This window comes from Poecilia mexicana, unplaced genomic scaffold, assembly GCF_051168715.1.
Source record: "Poecilia mexicana isolate PSO_F unplaced genomic scaffold, ASM5116871v1 scaffold_3, whole genome shotgun sequence".
NCBI lineage: Eukaryota > Metazoa > Chordata > Actinopteri > Cyprinodontiformes > Poeciliidae > Poecilia > Poecilia mexicana.
In genome coordinates this window covers 21,691,379-21,718,180 of record NW_028263372.1, presented here as the reverse complement: position 1 = coordinate 21,718,180, position 26,802 = coordinate 21,691,379, and the positions used below count along the sequence as shown (strand labels likewise).

The 26,802-nt window shown below is 39.0% G+C and overlaps 1 protein-coding gene across 5 annotated transcripts in view; it reads left to right on the top strand.

Annotated features, from left to right (window-relative positions):
* The window catches only part of tcf12 (transcription factor 12), a 90,393-nt gene that overhangs the window by 28,452 nt on the left and 35,139 nt on the right, over nt 1–26,802 (top strand). For all 5 annotated transcript variants that reach the window (XM_088004314.1, XM_088004312.1, XM_014980490.2 and 2 more), the window contains 4 exons: nt 452–554; nt 17,613–17,674; nt 20,136–20,268; nt 21,022–21,074. In XM_088004314.1, coding sequence (XP_087860440.1) covers nt 452–554; nt 17,613–17,674; nt 20,136–20,268; nt 21,022–21,074 — 351 coding nt within the window. The remainder of the gene's footprint in view (nt 1–451; nt 555–17,612; nt 17,675–20,135; nt 20,269–21,021; nt 21,075–26,802) is intronic.

Below are 26,802 nucleotides of genomic sequence, written 5' to 3'. Positions count from 1 at the left end.
ACCTGCCAATTCATCACAATAATTGAGTCCTCACAATTAATCCAATTAATAATTTCAACCCCACAGAAAAGTGATAATATTCCATCTGAGCATATGAAGTGCACCAATAAAAAATATTTGACATCCTTTAACAAGTAGGTTTTCCACTAGAAAACTAAAGTCACAGTAAATATGCCAGACACACAAAGATAAAAACTTAATCTTTAGTGTTGATTGTTTTATTGTCTTTATTATCGTTTATTTAGATTGAATAATCTCAAATAAAATATATGAAATAAAAGTGCTGAATGTCATTAAGGTGAGCTGTAACCAACTAATCCTAATATTTGTATTTTTTTTTCTGGAGGATTATCCAGATTGCTTATTGACATTAATGACCAGATGTGTTCTCCTTTTACTGCTCACTGAAGTTGCTCAATATTGTGAATAATTCTCTGATCTCCTCCCCCAGGGTTTTGCAGACAGCCCTCATTACGGCGATCATATGAGTGACAGCCGATTAGTGTCCCATGAAGAATTGTCCCCAACACCTTTTATGAACTCAAACATAATTGGTAAGTAAGCAACTCCTCTTAAATCAGCCCTCACATGCCCTTTGGTGTTGGACTGTAAAACAAATTGGTCTGACTGATGTGCAAGACGCACGATGCATCTGGAGGTGGAAATGCTGAAAGCCTTGCTTGGGTACAAGACAGTATTCCCCCCCCCTCTCTCTTTTCTTCATCTCCCTTCTGTGATGACCCTCCCCCAGGGTAGGAGTCACACCATCAGTATAGCTTTCCGTCAGACGAAGCTCTGTCCGAAACATGAATTTGCCATCAGCTTCCGCTGAGTGTAGGGTTAACAGTTGATTTAAACACTTTCATTATAAAATTGATTTTCATGATTTTTTTTTTTTTTTTTGTGATATTCAGTTTAGGTTTCAGAAAATGTTGCATGTAACACCATCTAATTTTATTTTTGAAAATTCTGGATACCGTATTTTTCGGACTATAAGCCGCTACTTTTTCCCCACGCTTTGAACCAAGCGGCTCACAGCCCGGTGCGGCTTTTCTGTGGATTTTTCTTCAACCACCAGGGGGCTCTTTAACAGGAAGTGATTCATTGGAAGTCAGAATTGGAAATCAAAGAAGAAAGTGCTGATTTTCTTTTAGAACAAGCACATGCTAGCAGCAGGCACAACGGAGAAATGTTTTCAAACTCATATCCCGTCATCACGGAAACAACAGGAAGGAGTTCATATAATGCAGCTTTTAAGTTGAGAGCTAAAGATCCGGCAGTACAGGAGGGAAATAGAGCCGCTGCATGTAAGCTCAGCGTGAACGAAAACATGGTTCTTCGTTGGAGACGCAGGGCTGCGTCCTTAATATCAGATTTATTAAGGAAATCGAGAGCAGCAGAGATACCAGCGGCTTATAGCCCGGTGATCCTTATATATGTACGTTTCCAGTTTTTTAAAAAACTTTGTAGATGCGGTTTATAGTGAGACCTGAGTGGCAAGATGTGCTCTATAGTCCAGAAAATACGGTACATAAATCCGATTATAAAATAGATTTTGTTTACATTTTATGAAGTTTTAACATTGCTGCCAAGCTGTTTATCAAAACTACCATCATGTTCCATTCACCAGGCTCTGGATAATGCACTTTTTCAACCTCAACATATTTTCTTTTTTAGCTCTGATCAAAATCATTAGCCAGCTTCTCCCCCTCTTTGCACGTTATTACTGAGTGGCAACATGCGCTGACATTACAGCAATTAAAAGCTGTATGTTACTGGGCGTCCAGCATCATTGTGATGTGTAACCACTTGACACTTTTATGGCTAACTACGTCTCAGCTCATTATATGATGGCCCTGAAGACTGGTTTCCAAGCACAGTGATTAGTTCACAAATGGCTGCTGCTGAATTGAACTAAAATGTTATCTCTCTTGTAATTGATCACGTGACTGCTTCAGCTGTGCCTCTAATATGCTCTACAGCAGCAGGTTATAGATGCGATCTGTTGCTGCGATATGTCAGTTCTTGACAGCATGATTGTAAACTTTGTATTGCCGTTTCTTATCTCATGCTCAGAAGTCTGCAGTCTTATTGAATTGTTTTCCAGAGTAAGATCCGAGACTTGCATAAATCACTTTTTTTTTCCCTGTGTTCTCATTAAATTAAGTCTGAAGGGTTATTTCTCAGCAGTGCTTCTGTCAGTGCAGCCATGCAGTATAAAGATGCCGTTATACTGCTTGGTAGGTTGTGTTTCAAGCAACAGTTTGTGTTACCACAGAAGAAGTGAAACGTTCATTTAGTGGGTCCTTTTTTTTAAACTTTTGAAGTAATTGCTTTAAATCTGGAAGCATCTGTGTGTGTTGCACACTTTACTGGAGCGAGCTGTTGATTCAGATGTTTGTCAGCCCGCTTACCACATCCAAGATCACTTATTCAGGAAAAAATAAAAGAGCTTTGGAAAATGCCCACTGACAGTCAAAACTGAGGCCGGTGACGCAAACCTCTTAGGGATACTTCATACTTCCTGCCTCTTATTCAGAGTATCCTTCCTGATTGGAAGTCCCCGATGCAAACCTAAAAGACTGGTCTACGTAATGTGAAGTTTATCAGCCTGCTAGATCATAAATGGCCTTTGTTTTTAAAAATACGCCTCTGAATGGAAAATTCCTCTGGGAAAAAAAATGCAAAAACAACCTGATGAGATTTTGTAATTGTTTTAGCTATTTCTTACTTCTTGCTCACTACATAGAAGTTACAAGCAGTGCATAATTAGCTTATAGGGATCTCTGTTGTTCCAAAATAAAGTGCTTGTTTTTGCATCATGTTATGCATAGTGTGCATTAAAAGGTTATAAGCAGAGATTCTTTTCATTCAGTATCCAGTGGTGACGCCGGTCTCTCAGCAGGCCTGGAAGTAAGAACAAATTATGAATCTTTTCTCTACCTACATTTGCAACAAGCCTCTTACTGGTTTGCTCTGTGTACACTGCAAACTACCTGGTAGGTGGCAGCCGCAATGTCCATGTACACAGAACATCACAAGGAGTCTTAGTCACCGCCACATGAACCTCTGTGACTCAGCTGGTCGTAACAATGATAAACACACTACTCCTGATGCTTTAGAGCTTTTCTCAAGGGGATTTTCAGCAGGTTTTGTATATTTATAGTCAGTCATCACACATGTACTCACATTATCTAATTGTAAGTGATTCACCAGTTGTTTTCCTTAAAGGACTGGGACATTTCTAAGGATTGTAACTCGCAGAATGGTGAAGTTGTGCTAGAAATAATATTTTTGGATCCATCAGAAAAGTAAGGAATTACAAGATTATGTCTATTTATGCATCAAGACATTTGTCTCATTCTTTTATCTGATCTTTATTTAGCTTAGAAAGGCTGAAAATTGTGAATATAGTCATTTCTTTTTGACGCTTTGGGAATAAAATGTCTTGACTTGCTGATCACATACAAGAACAAATCAGGGGATAATTAGCTCTCTAACTGATTAATTGGTGGATATCTAGTAATTATATCTAGTAATTATTAATATTATAATTTATCCTGTCAACATAAGTAACATTTACTGCTCTGGCTCATTAATTGACAGCCAGCGAGTCGATTCCCAACTCAGAACAATTCTTCTTTTGTTTTGTCCATCAGTCCTCCTCCATATAAGCCTCTAGTCCTGTAATGCCCCAGTTAAGTGCAAGAAAAAGCACAAGATTTAATTTGAATGTAGCCATTACCTCTGTGGTATATTAAAAGTCAAAGGACAGAAAATTGTAAAAGTAGTTTTATCAGTGTTTCACTCAAGGTCTCCTGTAGGTCCTAGTGGGTGTTTGGCCTCGATTTCCTTGTTCTAATTATTTAGCTGCAGGGATGGCCAAGTGTTCGTAGTACTGACAAGAAATGGTTACATCTGATTACCCGCTGAGAGTTTTTTCTGGTGGCGTCAGCTTGAAATGGGGAAGTCAGTGGGGAAGGCTCATTTCAGGCAATCTGGGCAATTACCTCAGGCAATGAGCTACACCTGACAGAACTGCTCATTTAACTCATTTATATTGTGAGCGTAACCCACTGCTCATAGCTTATGCCATTAGATTTCTGTTTTTTACTCAAGATCAGAGACGATTTGATTTTAAAGTCGTTATATAGGACTGAAGTGGCTCTAAGCTATCGTTAGTTACAGGTGTGATTAGACTGTGTAGAAAATAAGACGACAGTAAATTGGTTAGAGTCTCTAAGGCTCTCCAAGTCTAAAGTAAGAGTTAACTTTTCAATTCAACATCTGCATTTCTTACAACTGTCTCTTTATTACTTGTCACTTCTGGTAGGGCTGGGCAAGTAATTGATTTTACCAATTAATCAAACTTTTGACTTTGAAGGATTTAATTTTTGGAAATCTGGATTTCTTCCCACTGATGTTTTTCTTTCCGTTGTGTTTCCGTCAGCACGGTGATGTCAGCACGACCAAAGCCAGTCGTCTTGTTTTACAAGCAAGTTTTACAACTGTTATTTATTTAGACTTTAAATATTAAAGTGAGGCTACAATTATTTGTTTCAAATGATAATAATGTCATAGTGTTACAAGAACAAAATAATTTTATGAACCCAACACAAAAATTAACAAAAAATTTAAATGAGGAATTTTGATCATCCCTTAAAGTTATTCTTTACTGATGAAGAAATACTTCATTTTTTAACACATCAGTATGAAATTATCATCAGTAGCAGGATCTTGAACCAAATGATTGAGTTTATTTTGAAGAAAACAGCACGGACCCAGCTGGTCATGTCAGATCTTGATAACTCATTGATAAACCTAGGAATTTTTCTAATAAAAGCAGTTTTTTACTTGTAATTTTAAGATGTTCTTCTTGTAAAATTGTGTCTTTACTCCACAAATATTCTGACTGTATATTCTCATAATTAAACACAAATTCTCGTAGCCTGGCTCTGGTACTCTGTCAGAGAACGTACTGAAGGGACAATTGAAATAAAAGCTACTTTTTTCTGTCATTTGTGATTTAATTCTTTTAGAAAAGAAAACGAGAAAAAAAAAGGTTAAAATCGGACATCAGTTCTGGTATGAAAAGATCTGAGATTTTATTTGTAATCCATATCGCCCAGTTCTACTTTCTAGATTGAAACATGCAGGCTGTCCATGCTCAAAACGTTCTGCACTAAGATCTGAACAACCCCCCCATCTTTTTTGTTCATAAATTCAAATCAACAACTTTATCCTCCATCGTTGTAAAACAAAGTGAGTTCTTGGCTTGGGAGGTTTTCACATCCGTCCTCTCCTGCCATGTGCCTTGGAGCGTGACATCACAACTGCTGAGTCGTCGTTTAATACTCACGTTTCTCTGTCCTGCTTCATATCTACGGTTCATACGGCTTTAGTCTTGCATAAAAGCTAATCAGCTTACAGCGGTGTCATCGACGCATGCATACAGCCGCATGCAGATGCCCTGCAGACAAACACGTGTGACCTTAAGAAGACTACCTGACTGGCATGGCTTAATTTAGAAGCTGACTCATTAAAGTTTGTCACAGCCACTGACTTACATTGGACCTTACAAACTGTGACTGTGTTTGTAGTTTTAAAGAGTCCATGTTTTAGTTTATTACACCAATGATGATTAAACACAGGAATCACTGCATGTAGTAGGTCTTTTCTGTCTCCATATAATAATTATCTTAGGGCAATAACTGCAAATTATGCATAAACGCTAAAGGTTTTTTTTGCTTTCCAAGGCACTTCAGTGCAGTACAGTGCAGCAGGATTCCTCGGCTGATGCTGCTGCTTTACTGAGCTGATTTATTTTTGACTGCTATTTATCAAATACTTCCAATGTGTGCTGATGTGCTGGTTTATGTAAACAACAAACTGAGGCAACAGAAAAGCACTGGGAACATTAGGACAGAAAAAGTAAATCTAATTTTAGACTGTTTTTGTGTAGGTAGGGTTTGAAATTGAATGTGCATACAAATGCTTAGCTACCCTACAATTTGTGTTCGCAAAAATGGGATTTCTTTATATGAAACATTTGTGTCTGTGGCGTTTTCTTTTAAAGGTAATAAAAAAAAGCCATTAATTCTGCACTGTGCACCGGCCAGCCCTTTTCAGATTCCCCTCTCTCCTTTTTCTTTTCCACTTAATTGATCCCTAAAGCTCTGCACGAGGTGTCAAATCCCACATCATACTGGCATCCCCAGTGTGTTTTTACTGGGGCAGGTGTCATCTGCTAATGCTTTGTCTCACGGGAGAACATCCCCAGACCCAGGCTGTGATTGTGGCCAGGTGCTGTTCAGGTGTGCACTCAGTTTGCAGAGCAGCGTGGGTCACAGGTGCTGCCAGCGCTGCATCCTTTTACCTCGCTGCTGTTCATACCCACACACACGTACGCTCTGCAGGCCTTCAGGACATAATGTAGTGGCAACACACGCTGATAATGTGAGTCTGCAGATATATACACATTTATCAGAGCTGCATTAATCACAATGGATTGTTTATTGATAATTTAGTAATCAATTAGAGTGTACAGAATCTAAAACAAGCACAAACTATAGTTATATATGTTTTGCATCTAAGATGAAAAAATATGCTCTTCTCAGACCTCCTCTAGTGGCAAAGTGTTCAGTGCTTCAACTGTTTCAGATTTGGTAACAAACATCTCTTACTAACAACCTTTTGCTACTGTTATTAATCGATTAATCCAAAGAAAATTAACCAGTTAAATAAATCAGTTGCTGAAAATCTCTTGGACTTAAGAGTAAAGGAGATCGGTCTTTCTCTGTTGCTGCTCCTATCCTCTGGACTAATCACTTATTTTTATTAGTTGGCATTTAATTTATCATGCGATTCATTGATTTATTGTTTATTGTGACTGGCTTATGTACCAATTGTTTCTGTGTGGTTAAATGGTCAAAATAATCAATAGAACAATCGATTACTAAAATAATTAAATAAATACGTGCGTGTGTGTTTGTGGTGTTCAGACAGGCGCCATGTAAGATGGGATGTGTGCTGAGCAAATGAGATGTATGCAGCACTGTTTAGTTGCTGTAGCCGTTCATTATGCAGAGCTGCTGGGTGTGCTTATCTGTTACTGTGGTCAGTGAAGCGTGAAGAGCTGAAGATGAGCTGAAAGGGCGAAAATCCCATTTCTCCTTCCCCGTGCTGCCCGTGCTTCCCACACCCCGCACCGCCTCCATGCTTCCCTCGGCCCGTCTCGGCCCGGCCCCGCCCCTGCCTCCCGTCCTCGGGTCCTGGCCCCCAGCGTGAGGCTGGCGAGGCTGACCAGCTGTAGAGGATCAGCTGTATACTGAGTAATACCCCAAGGGCCGCCTTTCTAAAGAGGATGGAGGAGCAGCAGTGGTATAGCCAAGTTGTGATGACATAACCAGTCTTTCAGGAAGCAGCTGCAAGGATCAGAGAACCATACTCTATAAAATATTAGAATAATTGGAAAATGCAGTTTGTTGGAGTTTCTTCTCAATGTACTTTCAAACTTTTCTAAAGGAAAGTTGGATTCCTAGGGAAAGGTCAACCATCTTTGTTAGAGTTTTGTAGGTAGTTGCATATATATGTCTGAAGATGTTAGAAGAAGAGTTTAATTTCTTTCTTCAAAGAACTTTTCTGCTGATGGGGCTTATAAAAAAAGTTCAGCTAAACCTAATATCTTCTTCAGAGACAGGCTGTGCTTCTACCTCCAATAGCTACGTCTTTCTTCCTCTTACCCTCCCTGTTTCCTCCCTCGCTTCATGCTGCCTGCAGCTGCGGCCAGTGTTGCTGCTGGAGCTCATATAATACAAGTTCAATACGAACAGAGAATTATTCATAGCTCAGATTAGCAGTGGACTCGGTATTCTTAAATTTAGTCTAACATTTTTGGATGCTCTTTCCATATTAACAGTTTATTTTGCATATAGTTTAAAAGATTTAAAAAATACTTGAGCACATCTGGTATCCACAGATAATTAAAGTTGGTCTTTCAGTGGGTCTAATTAATTTATATTATTATTGAAGTGTTCTGTAGTTTCAGTTTTGAACCACTTCAAAACTGAAAAGAGGGCGATCTATTTCAAATATTCATTACTTTTAATTTTGTTTGTCAGAAAATTTGATTTCATGAAACCAATTCAAGATGGTTTTAAATACAAAAAAGCTTAATTTGGTCTGCACAAATATGGGGAAGGTGTTGACATCGTCCAGCAGATGGTCATTGATACGCTTCACAAGCACAGTAAGTCATAAGAAGTCATTACTAAACTCTGGTTGTTTAGAGTCCAGACATATTAACGGAAAGTTGGATGGAAGGAAAAAGTCTGGTGCTGTCATGATGGGGTTGGTTCAACACAGAAATCAGGTAACCTATAGAGGAATCTAGGCCGCCATCTTGTTTGACAAACATGTTTTATAGCTTCTATCTATTCGGACTTTGAATTCAGGTCAACTGTACCACCAAATACAACGGTCAGGCTAAGATTTTTTATTTCTTTATTCATGACAAGAATAAAGCCATAATGTTAGTAGAATACTGTTATAGTACGAGAATAAAATGACAGGACAATAAGGTCAAAGTAACACAGAAATAAAGTTTTAATATTGCCAGAATAAAGTCATAATATTAGGAGAATGAAGTAGTAATTTTATAAGAACGCCAACACAAAAAAATAAGAAGAAAATCAAGATTCCAAACCTTTTTCTTATTAAAACTACTTTTTTTCATTATTTTAAAATGTTCTTCTAGTAAAATTGCATCTTTTATCTGCTAATATTACAACTTTAATCCTGTATTATTTTGACTTTATTATCCACTTTATTCACATTTTATTCTAATAAATTAAGCAAAGTTCTTGTAACTCAGAGAAAGGATGATTAAAGTAAAAGCCAGTTTTTGAAAAAATGTTTCTGTTTGTCATTTCTTTTTTAAAAAAGAAAGCATTAATTTTTATTTGGTTATAGTCAGAAATTGTATCTGTTATGAAGAAAATCTGATTTTATTTTTAAGCCTCATCACAAATCCAGCTCAGACAAAGCGGGATGATAAACTTATGGTTAGACGCTCCCTCAAATATTTTTCAAACATGGTTGAACCTTTAGAAGGTGGGAATGACGTCCTCACATCAATCTGTCCAAGATGGAAAACAGTGAATTTCATAAAGTTTACTGTGTGATAAACCAAATACTGCCTCAAGTGTCACCACTTCAGTCCGGTTGCGTTGCTGAACTTTCCTTCCCAGTACTCTCCGACTCCCACAGCCACCAGTGCTCGTCCTCCTGTGTACATGCTGGGTGTACTGGCAAGCGAAATACTAGATAATGTTCCCCTCCCCTCTTTTTGCTCTGTAGTGGATTGTGATTGGATAATGAAATGCAAACATTTGTTTCGCCTTTACTCCCACTTGACAATGCCTGACATTTTCTCCTACGCTGGCACAGCCCCGACAGTGTAAAGTGTGGGAAGTGAAGAGAGAAGCACGTCTCTGTGAGACTTTAATGCCAAGGATATGGGGGTGGTTAGGTAGATTTTTTTATTTTTTTTATCAACTTAAAACCAGCAAGACTGTCTTCAGTGGTTGCTCTAGTTTTTGCTCTCCCACTATGCCATCCCCACATAGAGAGATCATCAAAAGTTTCCCCCCTTCTGGCTGGTTGGATGTTTTATTTAGTGCAGCCTTGTGCTCTTAAACTGCAGACCACTCAGGGTTTGTGGGGGATTTCGTGTAAGAAAATATGCCCACAGTGCTGTGAGTCAAATCAGCATTCCTAACCCATGTGTGCATCCTTCCTCGTCCTTCACCTCTCTTTAGCTCTCCGTTGTTTTGCTGCTCAACAGTTGTTTGGCATCTAATACCAAACATTGACTCATTCTTTGATGTTGCATGCCGTCCTGATTCTAACAGCCAACAGGGAGACATTTCTGCAGCTTGTTAAACACGCTCTGTTTCTTTCTTTTTTCTTCCTTTAAAGCAATCTCACAACTTGACAGGGACGATGGCACTGAGCTCGTGAGATGCAGGAGAGCGTGTTTCGGCGGCGGCATCCGTTACGGAGCTGGCGCTCGCATGTTGGGAGACGTTATTAGGGAGCTCATCGCCTTTCTCCTCTGAGAGAATGGATGCGTGATTATGAAGTCATCAGCTTTGAACCAGCGTGGCTACAGAGGAGCGCCCCTCCGCGCGGGTCCTCGGGGTGCCATTGATTGGTGACCATGTGTTTGTGCCTGATAGACTGTGAAATGGTGTGTTGCTGCACGGCTGTGTCACACCTGCGTCCCACCGAAGTGATTGATTGGTTTGGTCATGTGGAATGTTCCCATCTGGTCCGCAGTAATGCATTTTTTTCCTCGTTTGTGAATAACAAGCACCGGCGGGAGAGCGGTTGGGATCAGAAAACGGCAAAGGCCAAGCGAAAACATTTTCCCCTGTCCACCTCCCCCGTTTTTTTTCCCCTCCTTCTTTTTACAGAGTTAGAAAAAATTCAAATAGACCGAGCCGTGGCACCTGATAATCCTGGGAGGGGATAAACACAATCAGGAAATCCACTTTTCCTCTCTCTCTCTCTCTGCCTCTCTCTCTCTCCTGTGTTGCGATGGATTTTAGGAGAAAATAAACAGTTTAGCTCCAGATACTGAAAACCGTATTTACCAAAATGTTGGATGTATGTGATTTTGCTGATTGCGCCATCTTGTTTTGATTAGTAGCCTGATTTATAAAAGCGGTGACGTTTATTTCCCCATGAGCCTAATGTGTTATCCTCTTTCTTATTCCTGTGTTCTTCCCAGTTTGATTTCTCTTAATCCCAGTCCCTTGCCTTTAATTGATCTATTCATTTCACCTAATGGCTAATTACACATCAAGCTGCATGAGCAGATACATTCATCATCCTTGTACGTAATAATCAGTGACATTTCAACAAAGAAAAAAATAAATAAATATGCAAATAAGAACTCATTAACATTTGCTCTTGCTGCTTTGAATAATGTCACATGCTGAGAGGGCTGTACGCAGAAATTGATGTCGAGCTCAGGGCAGGAGAGCCATGTTTCCTTGGTGTTTTGTTGCTCTGTCGTGCTCCTCTATCCCACTGTTGTTCCTAATGCCGAGCTGCAAACATTCTTCCGACAGGCAGGGAGGAAGCTGATATGATACAGTGCCCCTCGCCCCCTTATTTCCTCATCCGTGCCGCTGACCTAACCTCTAACCCAGCCAGCTTTTACTTACAGTGGAGGGGAAAAAATGAAAACCCGAGGGGAAGCATCAAACGGCTTTGACAGAATGGATGTACACAAACTCCGAAAAGGGAAACAAAAGGAGGCATGTTAAAAGGTGTGATGAAAAGGCGAATGAGTGAGTGTACGTCTGATGTGTTCCCGTGCCATCTCTGGTTGCCAGAGGAATGTATTAGTAACCATGGAGCATCTAATTTTACTTCCAACGCAGCCAGACGGGCCGAATCCTGAACTTTATACGGTGGGGATCTCCCTGCTCTTCATATTCCAGTCTTTTCCATGGATTCACAGCTCCTTGTGATTAAGTGCTAGAAAGTTTTCTCTTGTTTATGTTTTGCGTCCCGTAATGACCTAATTATAGGAATAATGTTTTGCAGTAATGTGCCATGAATCTCATCAGACTGGAACATAAGCCCCAGACATCAACACCAAACACATAGTTAATCAGCAAAATAGAGAAACAAGTGAGCTGGTGCATGGTGAAGTACATTTGGTTTCGACATTAACTGCATGCAGCCATTCAGTATCTCATGTTTGTTTTCACGGTCTTGGCTTTCCTTGGAGCAAGGAAAATGCACTCATTTCTTCTGGATGGAAAAATAGGCCCTTGGAATGCATCTGAGAGGCAGTGAGGCACGCTCACTAATTGGCTAAGTTTTGTGGCAATGGTTTTGAATTGATCCCGGCGGACGGTGAGGTCACCGCCGCTCACATTATCAAAATAAAGAGCTAAATGGAGCATCATGCTACGCTGCTCTGCTGCTCTTTGATCAGTAAGGATGTGATCTACGAGGAACCGGCCAGCTTGGCTTTTTATCCGGAAGGATTTCATCTAAAACAATTGTTGTTAATTCAATGCTGATGGTCAACGTGGCTTTTCTGGACACAAGATTGTCCAATCTGAGCATCTATGCTCTGTTTTCTGTGAAATCAAATTAAAATCAGACCAAAAGCTTTTGATGATCACAAACGATATTAATGTGATGTGATGGAGCAGGGGTGTCGAACTCAGTTTGATTTTGGGCCAAATCAAAAATCTGAATGTTCTTCAAGGGACGGTTGTGCCAGAATGTATTGATAGAACCCATTAAATTGTTAAAATATCAATAAATCTGTTGGTTTCAGTATTCAGTGTCTTAAAATGAAATAATATTGAACATCTATTCACACTGATATTGTATCCAGGATTTTCTACCACAGATTTTGTGGTGCTAATTTAGAAATATTTGTAAGGATTTCTTTTTTTTTTTTTTTTTTTTTTTTTTTTTACAAATTTTTCGCTAATGTATGATTTTAGATGTGACTTTTTATTAATTGCTGCATCAATCACAGTCTATAGCTCAACATCAAGTAAGGCTGAGCCATCAGTCACTTAAACTCAGTAGTTTTGGTCAATTTTGAGATTTTTTCTTTAGTAAAATCAGGAAAAAAATGTGGGGACCTGAATGCAATTTAGAGTCTGGTCGGCCACATAAAAAGCTTCGGCGGGCCAGATTTGGCCCCCAGGCCTTGAGTTTGACACATGTGTGATAGAGGGTTGACGCAGTGCAAAAATATAAACTCGACACTGAGTAAAATACGCAACAGTCAATTTTGTTTTGGTGCTGCAGAACCATTTTTTGATTGCGTACGACTCAAATATTATCAAAAAAATCTTATTTCAAACAGCAGATAAACTGACAAATCCAGAAAATAAGATCTTTAGGCATTTATACTGGGTTACAAACAGCAAAAAGAATATTATAAACACAACTCTCTTGTTTGTCATGTAGGATGGTAATTTATTTTTTCTTCGTTTCAGTTTTGCTCTCAACACAGCTGTTTCCCACCCAGTTCTACACTTGCTGCATATTATATTTAGCTCATAATAAAGTGCTGTTTACATCACTACGACACAGTGGTGAACATGGACTCCCTTCTGCAGTGAGATGCCTCGCAAGCAAGCTCACACCTTCACACCTTTGAGTGATATGCTAATTATCAGGCTCACAGAGCGTTTTCATCTGAACTCATGAAATCTTTTCCCCTCATGAGATTACGTTTTCATTTGAACACGGACATACTAAGCGATGGTAGGCCTCGTACAATTTATGTGATTGATTATGACTGCAGTAATTAAAGCGTTTTAATCATGGTAGTTTCCGTATTATCTGCCCATTCCTGATGTTTTAAGGACGACAGTGAATTTTACTTCCAGTCAGCTCCCGCTCGCAGTTTAATTAATAGTTGTGTGGCAGAAAAAGAAAAACACATGCTCAGTTCCTCGTAGGGCCGCACAGAACAAATAGGAGAGACGTAATAATAACAATATTAGTGTTGCTCTTGTTGTGATGCTGTGATCTCACACGGGCCCGTTCAGAGGAGGGAAAACAGAACAAGCCTGTAACACATGTGAACAGACACATTCTGCTTTTAGCTCCTCTTCCCTCACAACATAAACAACCCACTCTTAATGAGCTGATTCCAACCTGAACATTTAAATTGTTTAACATTTAGCTTCAAACATTTTGTTTTTGCCAAGCGCTGTTTATCATGGTGACCTATTTTGCTCACCGTGAGTTACAGCAGCTGAGCATCAGACAGGAGATTGTGTCACTGCAAGATATTTTATTCTGCTAATTTAGGCTCTCTGCTTTGGAAGTGACCAAGCCAGCAGTATGCTCCACTTGATGTATCACTTTGTTCTACTTTACTCCTGCAGCATGAACATATATTCTCCTGAAATCTGTGTGCAGATTTCTGTAAATCTTCGTAAGCAGGCGGATGAAACGGACAGATTTAAACATGAAATTATGAGAACTTGGCGTGAAAAGTGGAGAGAAACCTTACTGGGTTATTTTCTTCTTCAGTACTTATTTTCTTTGGTGATCTCTGTAAATGTTTTGGGGATCGGGGCGCTGATGAATCCATTTTTTTAGTGGTTGATTCATGAGAAATTTAGCATGAACAGACTCAGATTTGTGAGATTCAGCAGTCTGTCTGCCATGCCATTTTTCCCCACCCTGGTATTTATTACAAAGAGCTGCACTAATCTAAAGCAGCTGTTAAAAGAAATGATTTTATGTGATTTATTTCATTTGAGAAAACGGTTGAAAAGCTTTCTATTAATAACAGAATCAAAGTTAACTAAACAAAGGCTTTATGATTTTTATTTTTTGATTATTTAAGGTCATACAGTTGAACAGATGGTTGCCAGATTTAAAAGTTTTGTATTACTGCAGGTATTAAGTTCTTGAAAGATGTGATGTTAAAACACAAGATAGCCAAAAAAAAATATTTTAAATCACTTCTTCTTTCTTATTTTGTTCTTAGTTGTTTATGCACATGTTTTCTCTGTCCTGCTTGTTTTCTTGTTTTTAAAAACAGTTTGAAATGAGTAGAAATGTAAATGATATTGTGCTAGGATGGCGTTGTGGTGAAGACGGCGGTCACACCCAGCTGGCTCTAATCTGAGCTGAAAGGAAACCTGGCGCTGCTGTAGCGTTCACTCAGCTCCATCTGAAGTGATGAGCTCCACGCTAAAGCCAAGAGGATCAGATTAGATTATCTGAAAAGCTAAACTTCTTACCTGGGTTGACTGTTGAAATCAGCAATTTGTGGAAATTAGCAATGGATAAATTGAAAATGTTGATTTTTTTTTTTTTTTTTTTTTTTTTTTACTGAGAGCCTAACATTGAAATCTAAGCAGATAATTTATTTATTTTTTTTTACTCTGCTGTGATGGAAGAACAAAAGACACATTTGAGTCTGACAGTTGAGCCTAAACTCATTTATGCTAATTATGTTTAGATTTAAAATGATTTTCAGTCAAGCGGTAAGTTTGTTTCTGTTCGGAAATGAAACAGGGATTTTGCAAAAGATCGTAAAACAATGCATTTCTGTGAGGATCAGTTTTAAAAAGGTTTGTGTACTGATTTAAAGATACCAAATAATATGTGTCTCAATAATTAATCCAATCCGTAATATCTTTTCTGAACAGCTTTTCGCATGCTGACAGGTGCTTTTGGTTTTTTGGTTAGCTCAACTCTTTCATCAAAACTTCTCCTAATTCCCTAAACAGATTCTTACGCCTGTCTACAGCCAGTAAAATACTAACCACTCATAAAGTTGTTTTGCACAACCCTTTTTCAGAATATTGAGTCATCTCTTTAATTTAGACTTAAACTGTGTCAAACTAATTTCCCAAATTTTATACAGCCAAGCTTGTTCTTCTTTAACGGCATTTTTTTAAGTTGAGATCTGAACTGCTGCTTTGTTGCATTAGCTTGTAGTCCGTGTCTGTGTTTTCACATCTGTCTGCTCGCTGGGCCTGAATTACAACAGCGTCCATCAATTATTCATATCAAAACCAGTGTGTGTGACAAAACACATGCTGGCCATGAATATTTAACTCTTGCACTTGAGCAGACCTCGTTTCTAAAGAATAAAAAATGATTCTTACTGGACCACTTTTACATATCAGACGGAAAGTAAAGAAATTGAAATTCTCGTCACAGGAGACGTTTCATCATCCTGCCATTATGGTGAACGTTGGTGGTAACCGACAACTTAATCCTATTTCCTTTCGCAAGAGCAATGGCTCAGAACAGTATCGCATTATTGTTGGAGGAGAAGCAGCTTTGCCAGTTAAACCATCTTCCCTGATTTCCTCAGCTTCCTGCGTCCCCGGAGACGGTGTGCACAGATGCAGAACAACTGTCTCCTTCAGGAGTGCTCAGATAAGCACAAGTGGATTCTCTTAGATGTACCTGTGTTCACCTGCGCTGGTGGAAACGCGGCTCAGATCAGTCACTGTGGAACAAAAGATCCAGGCTATGCATGTTTTTTAACGCACAAAAAAAAAAAAAAAATATTTACCGCGTCCCCAGAGAACACGGAGTTTAGTTCCAGGGTTTGTGTCTGTGCTTGTAATATTTGGAAGTCTGACAAAAAATAATGCATGATGGTGTTAAAGTTATTCATCATTCTCCCTGAGGAGCTCTCATTTGTTTATTTGTTTGTTCTTCTAGGGGAGTAAAACTGCTGAGTTTGGATGTTGTGATGTGTGTGATTCATGTATTTTCTGCGCTCAGATTTTTATTTCTCCCCTGACGGCTGCTTGCTAGCTCTCCGTTAAGCCGTGCAGACTGGATGTGACACTGATCGAAGGACTTTGACAATTGTTACTCTCTCAATTAATTCACTGAAAACATCCTTTGCATGCTGACAGCACCATGAGCCATTGCACTTCTGCTGAAGGATGAGATTTTTTATTTTCTGCATGTATTAGATTATTTTTAGTATATTTATGCTATATATATATGTGAGGAGAAAAAGCTGAGTTCACTTTAATGTGATTTATACATTTGGCAGAAAACTTTCCTGTCAGACTGGGAGATTTGTCTCCAAAGTAAAGAACAGAAATGTGTCATTAAATCCAGATTGGCATTTTATATTTCTTTCCAGTTTTTATCAGCTAAAGATCTAATATGTAGGAATAATTGAACTATTTCAATAATTTAAACAGTGAGACTCATATAGCTACTATTTAGATTGTAGAATGAAATATTTTACCTTAATTTACGTACATTTTTGTATTTTGTTTCTCAAAAAAGTAGATTGCCACACAAAGTTTGCAACAGACATGTTACTTTAAAAATCAATTAATTAATTATTAGTATTAAATTGAGCTCAATAATTTCTATTCTGATGATTAATATTTTTGAAGGAGTTTTCATAATCCATTTTGTTTACGGTTTTGGTGGTAAGTGCTTCTTTTATTTCCATTTTATTTATTATTTTTGGTTGTCGTCTTTTATCTTTGGATGTTTTAAAAATTTTCCAGTTCCAATGCAGAGTGTTCTTTACAAAATTAAAGTTTATTGGTCTTTGACAGGGTGTGCGTACATTTTATGCTATTATCAATAAATCACTTGAACATGGTCTCAAAAAAAACAAACAATATTATAGTTTATTGGGATAATTACAGGGACAATTTATCCCCCAGTAAAATGTTGCTCTTGTGACAACAGCACAATCACAGGCTGTCCAGTAAAAGACATCAACAAAACAAGCCAGAAAAGAGCTTTTATCCAGGCAAAATGAGAGAAACGTTCACAAGCGACAGAGAAAACTGCGGCCTTGAGACGGTTGTTGATCAGAGCCCAGCTGAAGTTGTTCCACTTCGTAAGGCCAAGTCCAAGGTCAGCGCCGCTGTGTACCAGCACATTTCAGAGCACTTCATGATCCCCTCTTCTGAAAAGTTTTACAGAGAACCAGCAGGACCCGGTACTTGCCCACACTGCCAGAAGCACTAAAGACCGAGCTTGACAACAATGCTGCCATTGTGCAAAACCCCATTCAGGTTTTATTTCCATCCTTTGTGTTGTTGCAGGTAAAACTGAGAGGGCTTCGTTTCTTGGCTATGGGAGGGATCCTGGAGCATCTGGTTGCCAGGTAGGTTTCATAGACAAAAACGCAATACTACGATGAAAACTCTTTAAATCAAGTGAGATTTTTTACTCTTAGCTGTTGTGGGTTGTCTGTGCAGAGAAAACAACTGAAAGTGGTAAATCTCAGAACAATAAAGTCTGTTGTAAACAAACTCAGTGATGAGTCAGATATTGTTGCAGCTCCTGTAATAGAAACTGAGCAGTTTGGTGAAAAGGAGTTGCTCTTCTGCTACTGCTGCAAGCTGGAAGTCATTACTTCTTCCCAATAAATAAAATTTAGTAGAAGAATTTAGCAAAGAAATTTCAGGTAAATAAAATTTGTAGCTTTTTTTGTTAAACATGTGTGATGTTTACAGTCTTGTTGTTAGTCAAGTTGTTAATATAGTTGAATATAATTGATAGTATGAACTAAAGAAGAATGAATTAACTCAAAGCATGAACAGGAAGGTAGTGATCTAAAATTTGCTAAAGGTTGTTTTGTTTTTGACAGAAACTAAAATGTTTGACCTTCATTTGAGTTTTTCCACCAAAGAAAGTTTTTGTTCTTATAACTTAAGATAACTTGTGTTTACCTAACAGCTCACAGCAACATGAGTTGTATTTAAACATTTGCTTGCTACAGTTGAAGTAATACATAATTTGTTTGTACTTCCTCTGTGAGTTTGTTTGGCCCAGATGGATGAACAGTAAACACCAATTTAATCAGGCTCTCTTCAACTTGTTTTTTCTTTTGTTTGATTTATTTTTTATTTATTTGGTTTTGTGTTGTTTTCTCCTACCGTAATAAAACTCATATATCTGCTGAGTTTCTTGGCAGAGCTGGAAAAAGAGCGCGCTGTCCTAATCTGTCGTATATCACTTCACTAAAACTGTTTCTGTTTGGCTTTCTTCCACGTCGGGTTTTCTATGATACATCTAAGAATTTTTCTTTTGCCACAGAGTCTCACACAAAATTCAGCTTTTGCATGTTTACGCTCTTCCTAGCGGTGAAAATTTTGACTCCTGGTTCCTCCTCTTCTGTTGCCCGTCTCTCTGTGAGGTGAACAGTTTGCTGGTAATTGTATTAAATTTTAATTCACAGGAATTTGGAGAGAGATAATCCTCAGGATTTACATTTTGTTCAGCTGAAAGTCCAGAATAGCAAATCTGGAGATTCCTCACTGTCCTTCAAACAAAGATTTTTGTTGAAACCTGTTTTTTTGTTTGTTTTATTCCTATTTTTTCACACCATGTTGTGTATGCAAACCTAACAATCTTGATCCTATTTTGTCAAGTTTCAACTACAAACTTTATTATATTTATTGGGATTTTATGGCGTAAAAATTAGTTTCAGCTTAAATTTGTGATCTCCATTTTTTTTTAGCCCACCAGAGTAAATACTTTGTTGAATCACTTTTAAAATTACAACTGCAAGTTTTTGGGCGGTATGCAAAATGTTCCCCCATTGTTCTTTGCAAAATTTCTCAGGATGAACCAGATTGGAAGTCTGTTAGCATTAGTGTATCAGGTGTTGCCACAAAATAAAAATGGGATTTTCTCTGGACTTCATCTGAACCATTCTGATATGTTTATATGGTTTTATGTAAATCCTCCTGTTGGAATCTGAACCTCCGACTCAGCCACAAGTTTCTTCCTGGGCTGGCCTGCATTTATCTGCATTCATATTCCTGTAACTTGTGACCCCAAAGCATGATGCTGCCATTACCATGTTGATTTCTGAACTCTTCCTGAGTTAAGACATTAGTTTTGTTGTTTCTGAATGAACATGAACTTGTTTTCTTTGCATTATTTGAGGCCTGAAAGCCTTGCATCTTTTTCGTTATTTTGGCTATTTCTCATTTTCTGCAAATAAATACAAAATTTTTGCTTGGCATTTCGGAGACATGCTGTCAGTAGTTCATAGAATAAAAGAACAATGTTCATTTTACTCAAACATTTACCTATAAAGAGTAAAATTGGAGAAACTGATCACTTTAAGTGGTCTCTTAATTTTCTCCAGGGCTGTATTATCCCAATAAAATTCAGTGAAGCTTGTTGTAATATGACAACTTGTGAATTAGGTAAATATGAATGCCCTCGCAAGACACTTTGTATTTAAAAAGCGTTATTAAAATAAAACCCTTGTCTTTGAGGTGTGTGTGATCACCGTGTCGGTGCTCGGCCGACTCGGCATGCTGAGCCTGTTTTCTGCCAACTACTACACATCACTCTGAATAGTACTTATTCCCATGATCCTGACTCTCCACAGCAGATTAGTCTGATTAGACCAAGCCCTTAAATGGACACTTAACCCAATTTGTTGAGGCTGTAGGGGGTCAAATATATTCGCGGCATCATGACGTATAGATGCTTTAAACGCTGCTGCTCCGTTATGGTTGAATCTGTTTTGGTCTTTTGTAATTCTATAAGTATCTATAATTATGCATTACTTATGTTATTGTCGTTGTGTTTTCTTTACCTTTCAGGCGTCTCTCAGACCAGATGCAGCTCTGACTAGTCCCAGTTCTGTGACTACGTCGGGGAAACCCACCGCTCCGTTTTACTCCTTCAATGCAGCCAATCCAAGAAGACGTTCTCTGCAAGACGCTCCACCCATCGGTTAGTCGTAACGACTTCAAAGAAACCTCTGAAATGTCTCGTAGAAGAACATAAAGCAGATTTTAGAATAATATTTAAAGTTTCCGAGGCAGCGAAGGTTCTAATGTACACAATCTTGAAGTCTGGAGCTTTTAAAATGTTTCTTATTTATTCCACTGCTGGTGTAGAGAAGTGTTTATCAACGCGCTGCGCTCAGGGATGCATGTACAGTAAATCTCAGTGCGCTGGTTTACAAGCAGGCAGCTGTGTAAAGCTGTAAAAAGCACTGCTACCTTTTATAGCTGCAGTGATTGATAAATTAGTGTTGAGGCTTATCAAACACACAGAGGAAAATCTTTAGAAAATTACAAAGTAAAGCTAAAAATAGGCCCTTAAGAAAGCTATGTAAATAAAGTGTTTCAGGATATTTAATATGGCCAATAAATGTCTATTTGCTAATTTCCAGAATAAGGTGAGAGAAAGATTAGTTTCAAAATGTTTAAAAACTTAATTTTCTGAACGTTATGTGCATGTTGTTGGCTTAGTTTAAGCTCTACCCACATTTTTCTGTCGGTCAGAGATCAGAACGTAGATAAATCAATCCTCTCTGCTCCACGTTACTGTTGTATGTAATGTAAAGAAAGTGTCTTGTTTGTTCTTGTTAAGTCATAATGCAGCCGTAGTTTCCTCCTCAAAACAAGTTTTGTTTTTGAGTTGTTTTTTACTTTTTTCTTTGGCTTTTAAATGAATCCGTGCGCTTTCATCTTTTCACAGATCCACTACAAACAAAAAAGGTTCGCAAGGTCCCTCCTGGCCTGCCTTCATCTGTGAGTGGAAGATCATCTACCTCTCATATAAATAGATCTCACAGTGAGCCTACCTGAGCAAACACACACACTTCTTTTACTGCTCTCCCTTTCCACGCATGTACACAAAGAGCCGACTTGACATCCGCTCCGCACTTCAGGAAATTTTGTTTGTTCGCTTTGTTTGACGGTGACACCTCAGGGATGTTTGTTGTTAGCATTCTTGTTGTTTAATCTTAACATGCAGGGTGTTTCTGTTGGAAACACCCTTTTCTGTATTTATTTAGCTTTTTTTGTGCAGGCTTACATGCATCAGTGTGCACGTGCGTGCGTGCGTGCGTGTGTGTGTGTGTGTGTGGGGACCTCGGGGTGATTGATTTTCAGTGCTGACCTGTCACAGGCTAGCTTCCTCACAGCCTCTCCTGGGAGAAGGAGAGGCTGTCAGCGCGGATCCCCAGCTCTGCTCTTTTGATGTTTAATTAGTCATTACGTGGCTGAACAGGAGGACAGACAGAGATTAATAGCACAGAATATCTGAAATTTCTATTGGTAATGATCCCGGCGGAGCAGAAACCATTAGGATGCAGAGAAGTGTGGAGCTCAGCTTGTATTCGCTTAGACAGGGGGTGTTGGAGTTCATTAATATGCATAAATCAGTAAGTTAGATGTTCATTGTTAAAACCCCGGTGGTTTGGTGAAGAATTTTATTAAACGTTTTCTTAAATTTTATGGAACTTACAGGGGAGAATGAGATTTTTTTCCCCATATTTAATAAGAAGCAAGTGCTTCTCCAAAATCCTCTTTTTTCATTTCCTTAAACAATGACAGGCTTTCTTTTCCTTTCTGACTTTTTTTTTTTTGGGGGGGGGATGAGGGAGTCTGAGATTGGATTTGCCTTTCAGGGCTCTGATAATCGTCACTTCTTCTACCGCTGTTCGTCTGAAATTAAATATGGAACAGGGCACCGAGCATAAAGGGGTGGCTTGTGTTTTGTTTCTGGATTTGTGTTTGAAAAGAAGTTTGTCGGAGCATGAGGGAGCGTCCCGGTCCCCGGCAGAGGCAGGAACGTGAGCTGCCTCCTTCTTAACTAAGTGATATATTTGAGGCCTTGTCAGGCGGAGGGAGGGAGGTAAAGAATGGCTGCCTCACGGGTTACATCTCTTTGTTGTGTAAATGGGCGCCGGGCTTTTATTTGTCAGTACTTAACACATGGGCGCAGGTGCGGTTCTGTGACTCATAAGAGTACAATCAAGCAGCACAATGCTGGACGGGGAGAAACAGTGACAGAGCATGGGATAAAATACAGCTCCTTCTTGTCACTCCGCACCGCTCAGAAGATAAAGCTCGGAGCTTGGAGGAATAATCCCAGTTAGTCTTTGATCCCATTTGAAAGAATAAAGATTGCACTGTTGAATAACTCGCTATAGATGCCTTATAGGCTGCCGACAGAGAAGGCAAAGCTTCAATCTGTTTTCTGTAGATGGCAGAAGTGGGAAGCATCTAAGCCAGAGGTTTTCTGGTTGCGTTTTTGCTGTTGCGTCACTGGAAGCAAAAGTGAGGCGTTTGAGTGCAAGCTGTATGCGGAGGGTTGGTTTATCAGCCGTAATCTGTGCTTGTACTGCCGGCAGCGATACGCGGAGCGGCGAAGGTGATGTTGAAGAAGTGTGGAGGGGAAGGCAGCACCTGGAGCCTGATCTGCTGTGCCAGAGGCAGCTGTGTGAGGAGCCTGCAGCGAACCTGTAAAGCATGAATGCAGCTGCACATGCCGCTGAAAGCTTCTGCTGGTGTAAGCAAACTCAAGGGCCCCAGCAGAGACCTGAATAGCTGGGGTGATTTAAAAAAAAAAAACAGATCAACACAGTGCTTCCTATCATTATGTCTGCTGCTGGGAATTTTCTTATTTATTTATTTAATCCTCAAATCCCCCCACAACCCTTCTTTTTTTTATCCGGCTTGTATTCTTGCTCCCCAAGTCTAAAAATAATTTTCGGAGTTTAAATCAGATGAGCGTTTGCAAGTTGCAAGCCGAGGCTTGATATGTGTTTGTGCGTCTGCTCGTGTGTGTGTGTGTGTGTGTGTGGGTGTGTGTACACACTCCATGATGAAGCTGAATCAAAATATTTACAGGAGCACATCCTCTGTGCATTTAGTTTTTGACACTGCAGCTCACCAGGATGTGAAGACTATCTAGACAGGCCAGCTGGTGATTGCAAACAGTTAAATGTTTATGGGGTTTTTTCATCATATATACAGACAGTCTCCTCTTCAAGCTGCACACAGACTTTCCTCTGTGGTCTAATGTTGCTTGAAAACTTTGGATGTAGCGGCGGCTTTAATTCCGAGATCAATTTGTTTGTGAAAAAGCTACACAAAGCACAAATCCTTTCGGTTTTATTACACTAGATTACTCAGCTATAATTGGCTCCCTGAAATTGTTGGGCTGCATAAACTGAGCACCAGGAGCGAAGGACAGCGTGCTGTCATCGGACAGATGAGAGGCTGCGCTGAAGGATGCTGACGGGCAGCTGCGTGGGCACCTGTCTTGACAGGACTGAAGGAGGAGGAGGAGGAGAGAGAGCGTTTTGTAGCTCGTGGGGGAAACTTGCATCTTGTAGGATATTTATGGGAATCTGCAAGGGCACGATCTGTATGTGTGTGTTCGTCTGCGTGTCAGCTTGTTTGTGTAAACAGTGTATTTTTTTTCCCTCCCCCTTGTCAGAGGCGTAGCGTTTTGATGTGACACTTCCTCCCTGGCTTTGGTGACGCTATAGCTCCGGGATAAGAAAGAGAAAGTGGTGGGTTGAGATTCCTCTGCCCTCGGGGAGTTTTGCAAGCGAGAACCCTCAGTGTGGATGACAAAAAAGATTGACATTTGCTTTTGACAGATCACTCATACACCCTTGTTTCTCAGAGATTTGTACTGTGTGAGCTGTAAAAAAGGAAGTGTGCTCAAGGCTCTGAATCTTAAGACCTAGAAATGTTCCTCGCAGTGCTGTCTTCTGCATGACATTCAGACAGTTTGCCCATCTTTCCATCAGATTGTCTTTAACAGCTGAAAAACAAGAGATAACAACAACACACGGCAGAAGAAACCTGATTTATCTATTTTTGAAAGAAAGGGAGGATGTTTTTTTATTTCTGGTTTGAAGTACAGCAGGGTGGGACTGTAAAAGAACAGCTTGGTGTTAAATTAGATGCAATTTAACTGTAAAGCCACACACATGGCCTGCATTAAAACAACTTGTCTGTTTTCAGAAACACTGACTTCACTGAGAAACTGAAAAACAATGAGCACCTTTAATGTATTTCATGATAAAAACAAGTTCAGGATATTAAATGAAACATTAGCAGAATAATAATACTAATACAAGCAATATTAATAAAAGATTTAAGATAAAATCAGGTATCCTCTTTTCTATGCTCACTTTATTTTCCAGAATGATTTAAGTTTTTCAGAAAAGTTGGATCAATTAATCAAGTTAAACCTTTGATTTATTTTGCAGCATTTTGAGCTGCCACTAAGGGCTTTATTATTAAGCCTTATATTATTCATCATTTTTTGATTAATTGGTTAATCTAAACAATTAATTGTCTCCAGGAAAATGTTTATTTCACTTGCATTTGTTTTTACAATAATAATACAATACAATAATAATTGTACTGCATTCCACAGCATACATCAAGTTATACTTAACAATAAAATTTAATATAAATGTTTTATTGTATTTATCCAGTTGACGAGACTCAACTGGATAAAATCAGTTCAGGTACGATTGAGATGCTAGAAAAAAATAATCAGTCAGTTCCTGTTGTACTCTCATAAAAACTACAATTTGTATTTATCGCCTGTAGGTAATATTTTTGAGTGTGCATGGTTTAAATTAGATTTCTTCAGATATTAACATAATTACATGTGATTTCAACAAGAAGAAGGTAAATTAGTTTTGTTTGCAGATCAGCACAAAGTTAAAATTCAAATTGAAACATGCATCTAGACTTTAAATACTTAAACAAATCAATCACAGAGTCACATTTTTCTTATTTGTTTTGGAGAACTGTTTAAGTTCTTTGAGGAAACGAGGTGTAGAGGTGCATCTTGAATTTTGGGAGTCTGATCTCGACATCTAAGTTTAACTATATTACTTTCAACAATTTTATTAAGTTTAATTCAAGTATTTGTTGATACGTCCTTTTATTGCAGATTTATAGGCACTGTCTGTGGCTCTTTGACAACTTCTTTGAATTTTATTCATATTTGCAGAATTATTATAATGTTATGATCCTTAGGATTTTTATAGCCTTTATAACATTACGCTACATAGCTGCTAAATCTGAACGATCTGCTGAGAAAACACAGCAGACTGAGCTGGTTTTTATGAGTCAAGACAACACAACGTAAAAGCAAAAGACGTCCGCTCTCATTCTCAGATTTTACATCTGGCCCTATTGACTACTAAGATATTCTTATTTGAGGACTTTAGCGTTGCAGTTAGATTATGTAGCGTTCATTAATATAGGAACAAGCTTAACCAAGCAGCGCTCTGCAAGTTAAAGTCAAGAATTCAAAATAATTTCATGCACGAATGCCAATCTTCTCATCTTCTTCTGCCATCTGCCTTAGTAACTTGGAAATGTTTCTCTAAAAAACGTTTTGGATGAGTTGCTTAAAGTGATCTGCAGAACTGAAAAACACTGCAACTTCTTCAACCCTGCCACCAGTTAGAGGTCAAACTTGTGGTAACATGATTAAAAACTTTCATCATCACTAAGAAACTAATGGGCTGATGCATGATGCATAAAAGAAGTGCAGCACAAAACCCCCCACAAAGCCTGACACTGAGGTTGAACTTTGTGCTGCTTTCAACTTTGTTCAACTAGAAAACATTATGAATCAGGAGCTGATGTGTAAGATCTTACTGCACCCTCTGATCACTGTTTGTGCATCGAGTCGTGCAGACAGGTAGTTAGTTTACCTCCTAGATATTACATTTTGCTGCAGGAGATGAAAAGTTTCCTCCCTACATCTGGCAGGGGGCAGTATTTGAATCTGTGACCCGACCCCAGTTAGTACTCTCCCTGGAGATGCCCTCATCAGATGGCTGATTAGATAGACACACTTGGTTTGACGTGGTGATGCTAAACAGTCGCAGTCACCTCTGGGACCTCTGGGCCTCGCGTTTATCTTTGTTTGGGTTGTTGAAATTTACCACATGCATTAGAGGCTTGAGATAATAGAGCAGGCGAACAAGCCAGAGACCGGGCCTCTTTCATCTGCGAGGAGAGCAAGGAGTTAAAAGGACAGAGAGTGAAAATAATGCACACACATTAAAGTCATTACACGCATTCACCGCTGTTGTAAATTATTCATGTTGGCCTTGCGTGAGTCTGCAGCATTAATGCAAACCCTGATTTCAGATCGCTGGCAGAAACAGGAACGCAGCCTGTCAACAATCACCAAGGTAGAGTGTTTGTTATTTAGAGACTGTCTGAGTCTTGCTGCTGCAGCGCAGTAAATACATGGCGATGCAGCAGGAAGCTCAGAGTCTCTGGTTGTGTCAAAAAGGTCCATAATTCACAGATACTGAGAAATAAATCAGCGTGTTATTAGAAATACATGTACCATTCAGTGGTGTCTTTTTGTTCCTTCCTTCCTACAGTTGAGTTCAAACATTGGCATCCATTCTATGTGTGTATGGTGGTTTTATACTGGTCAGATTGGGTGGGGCCAGTCCCAGCCACAATGGGGTGA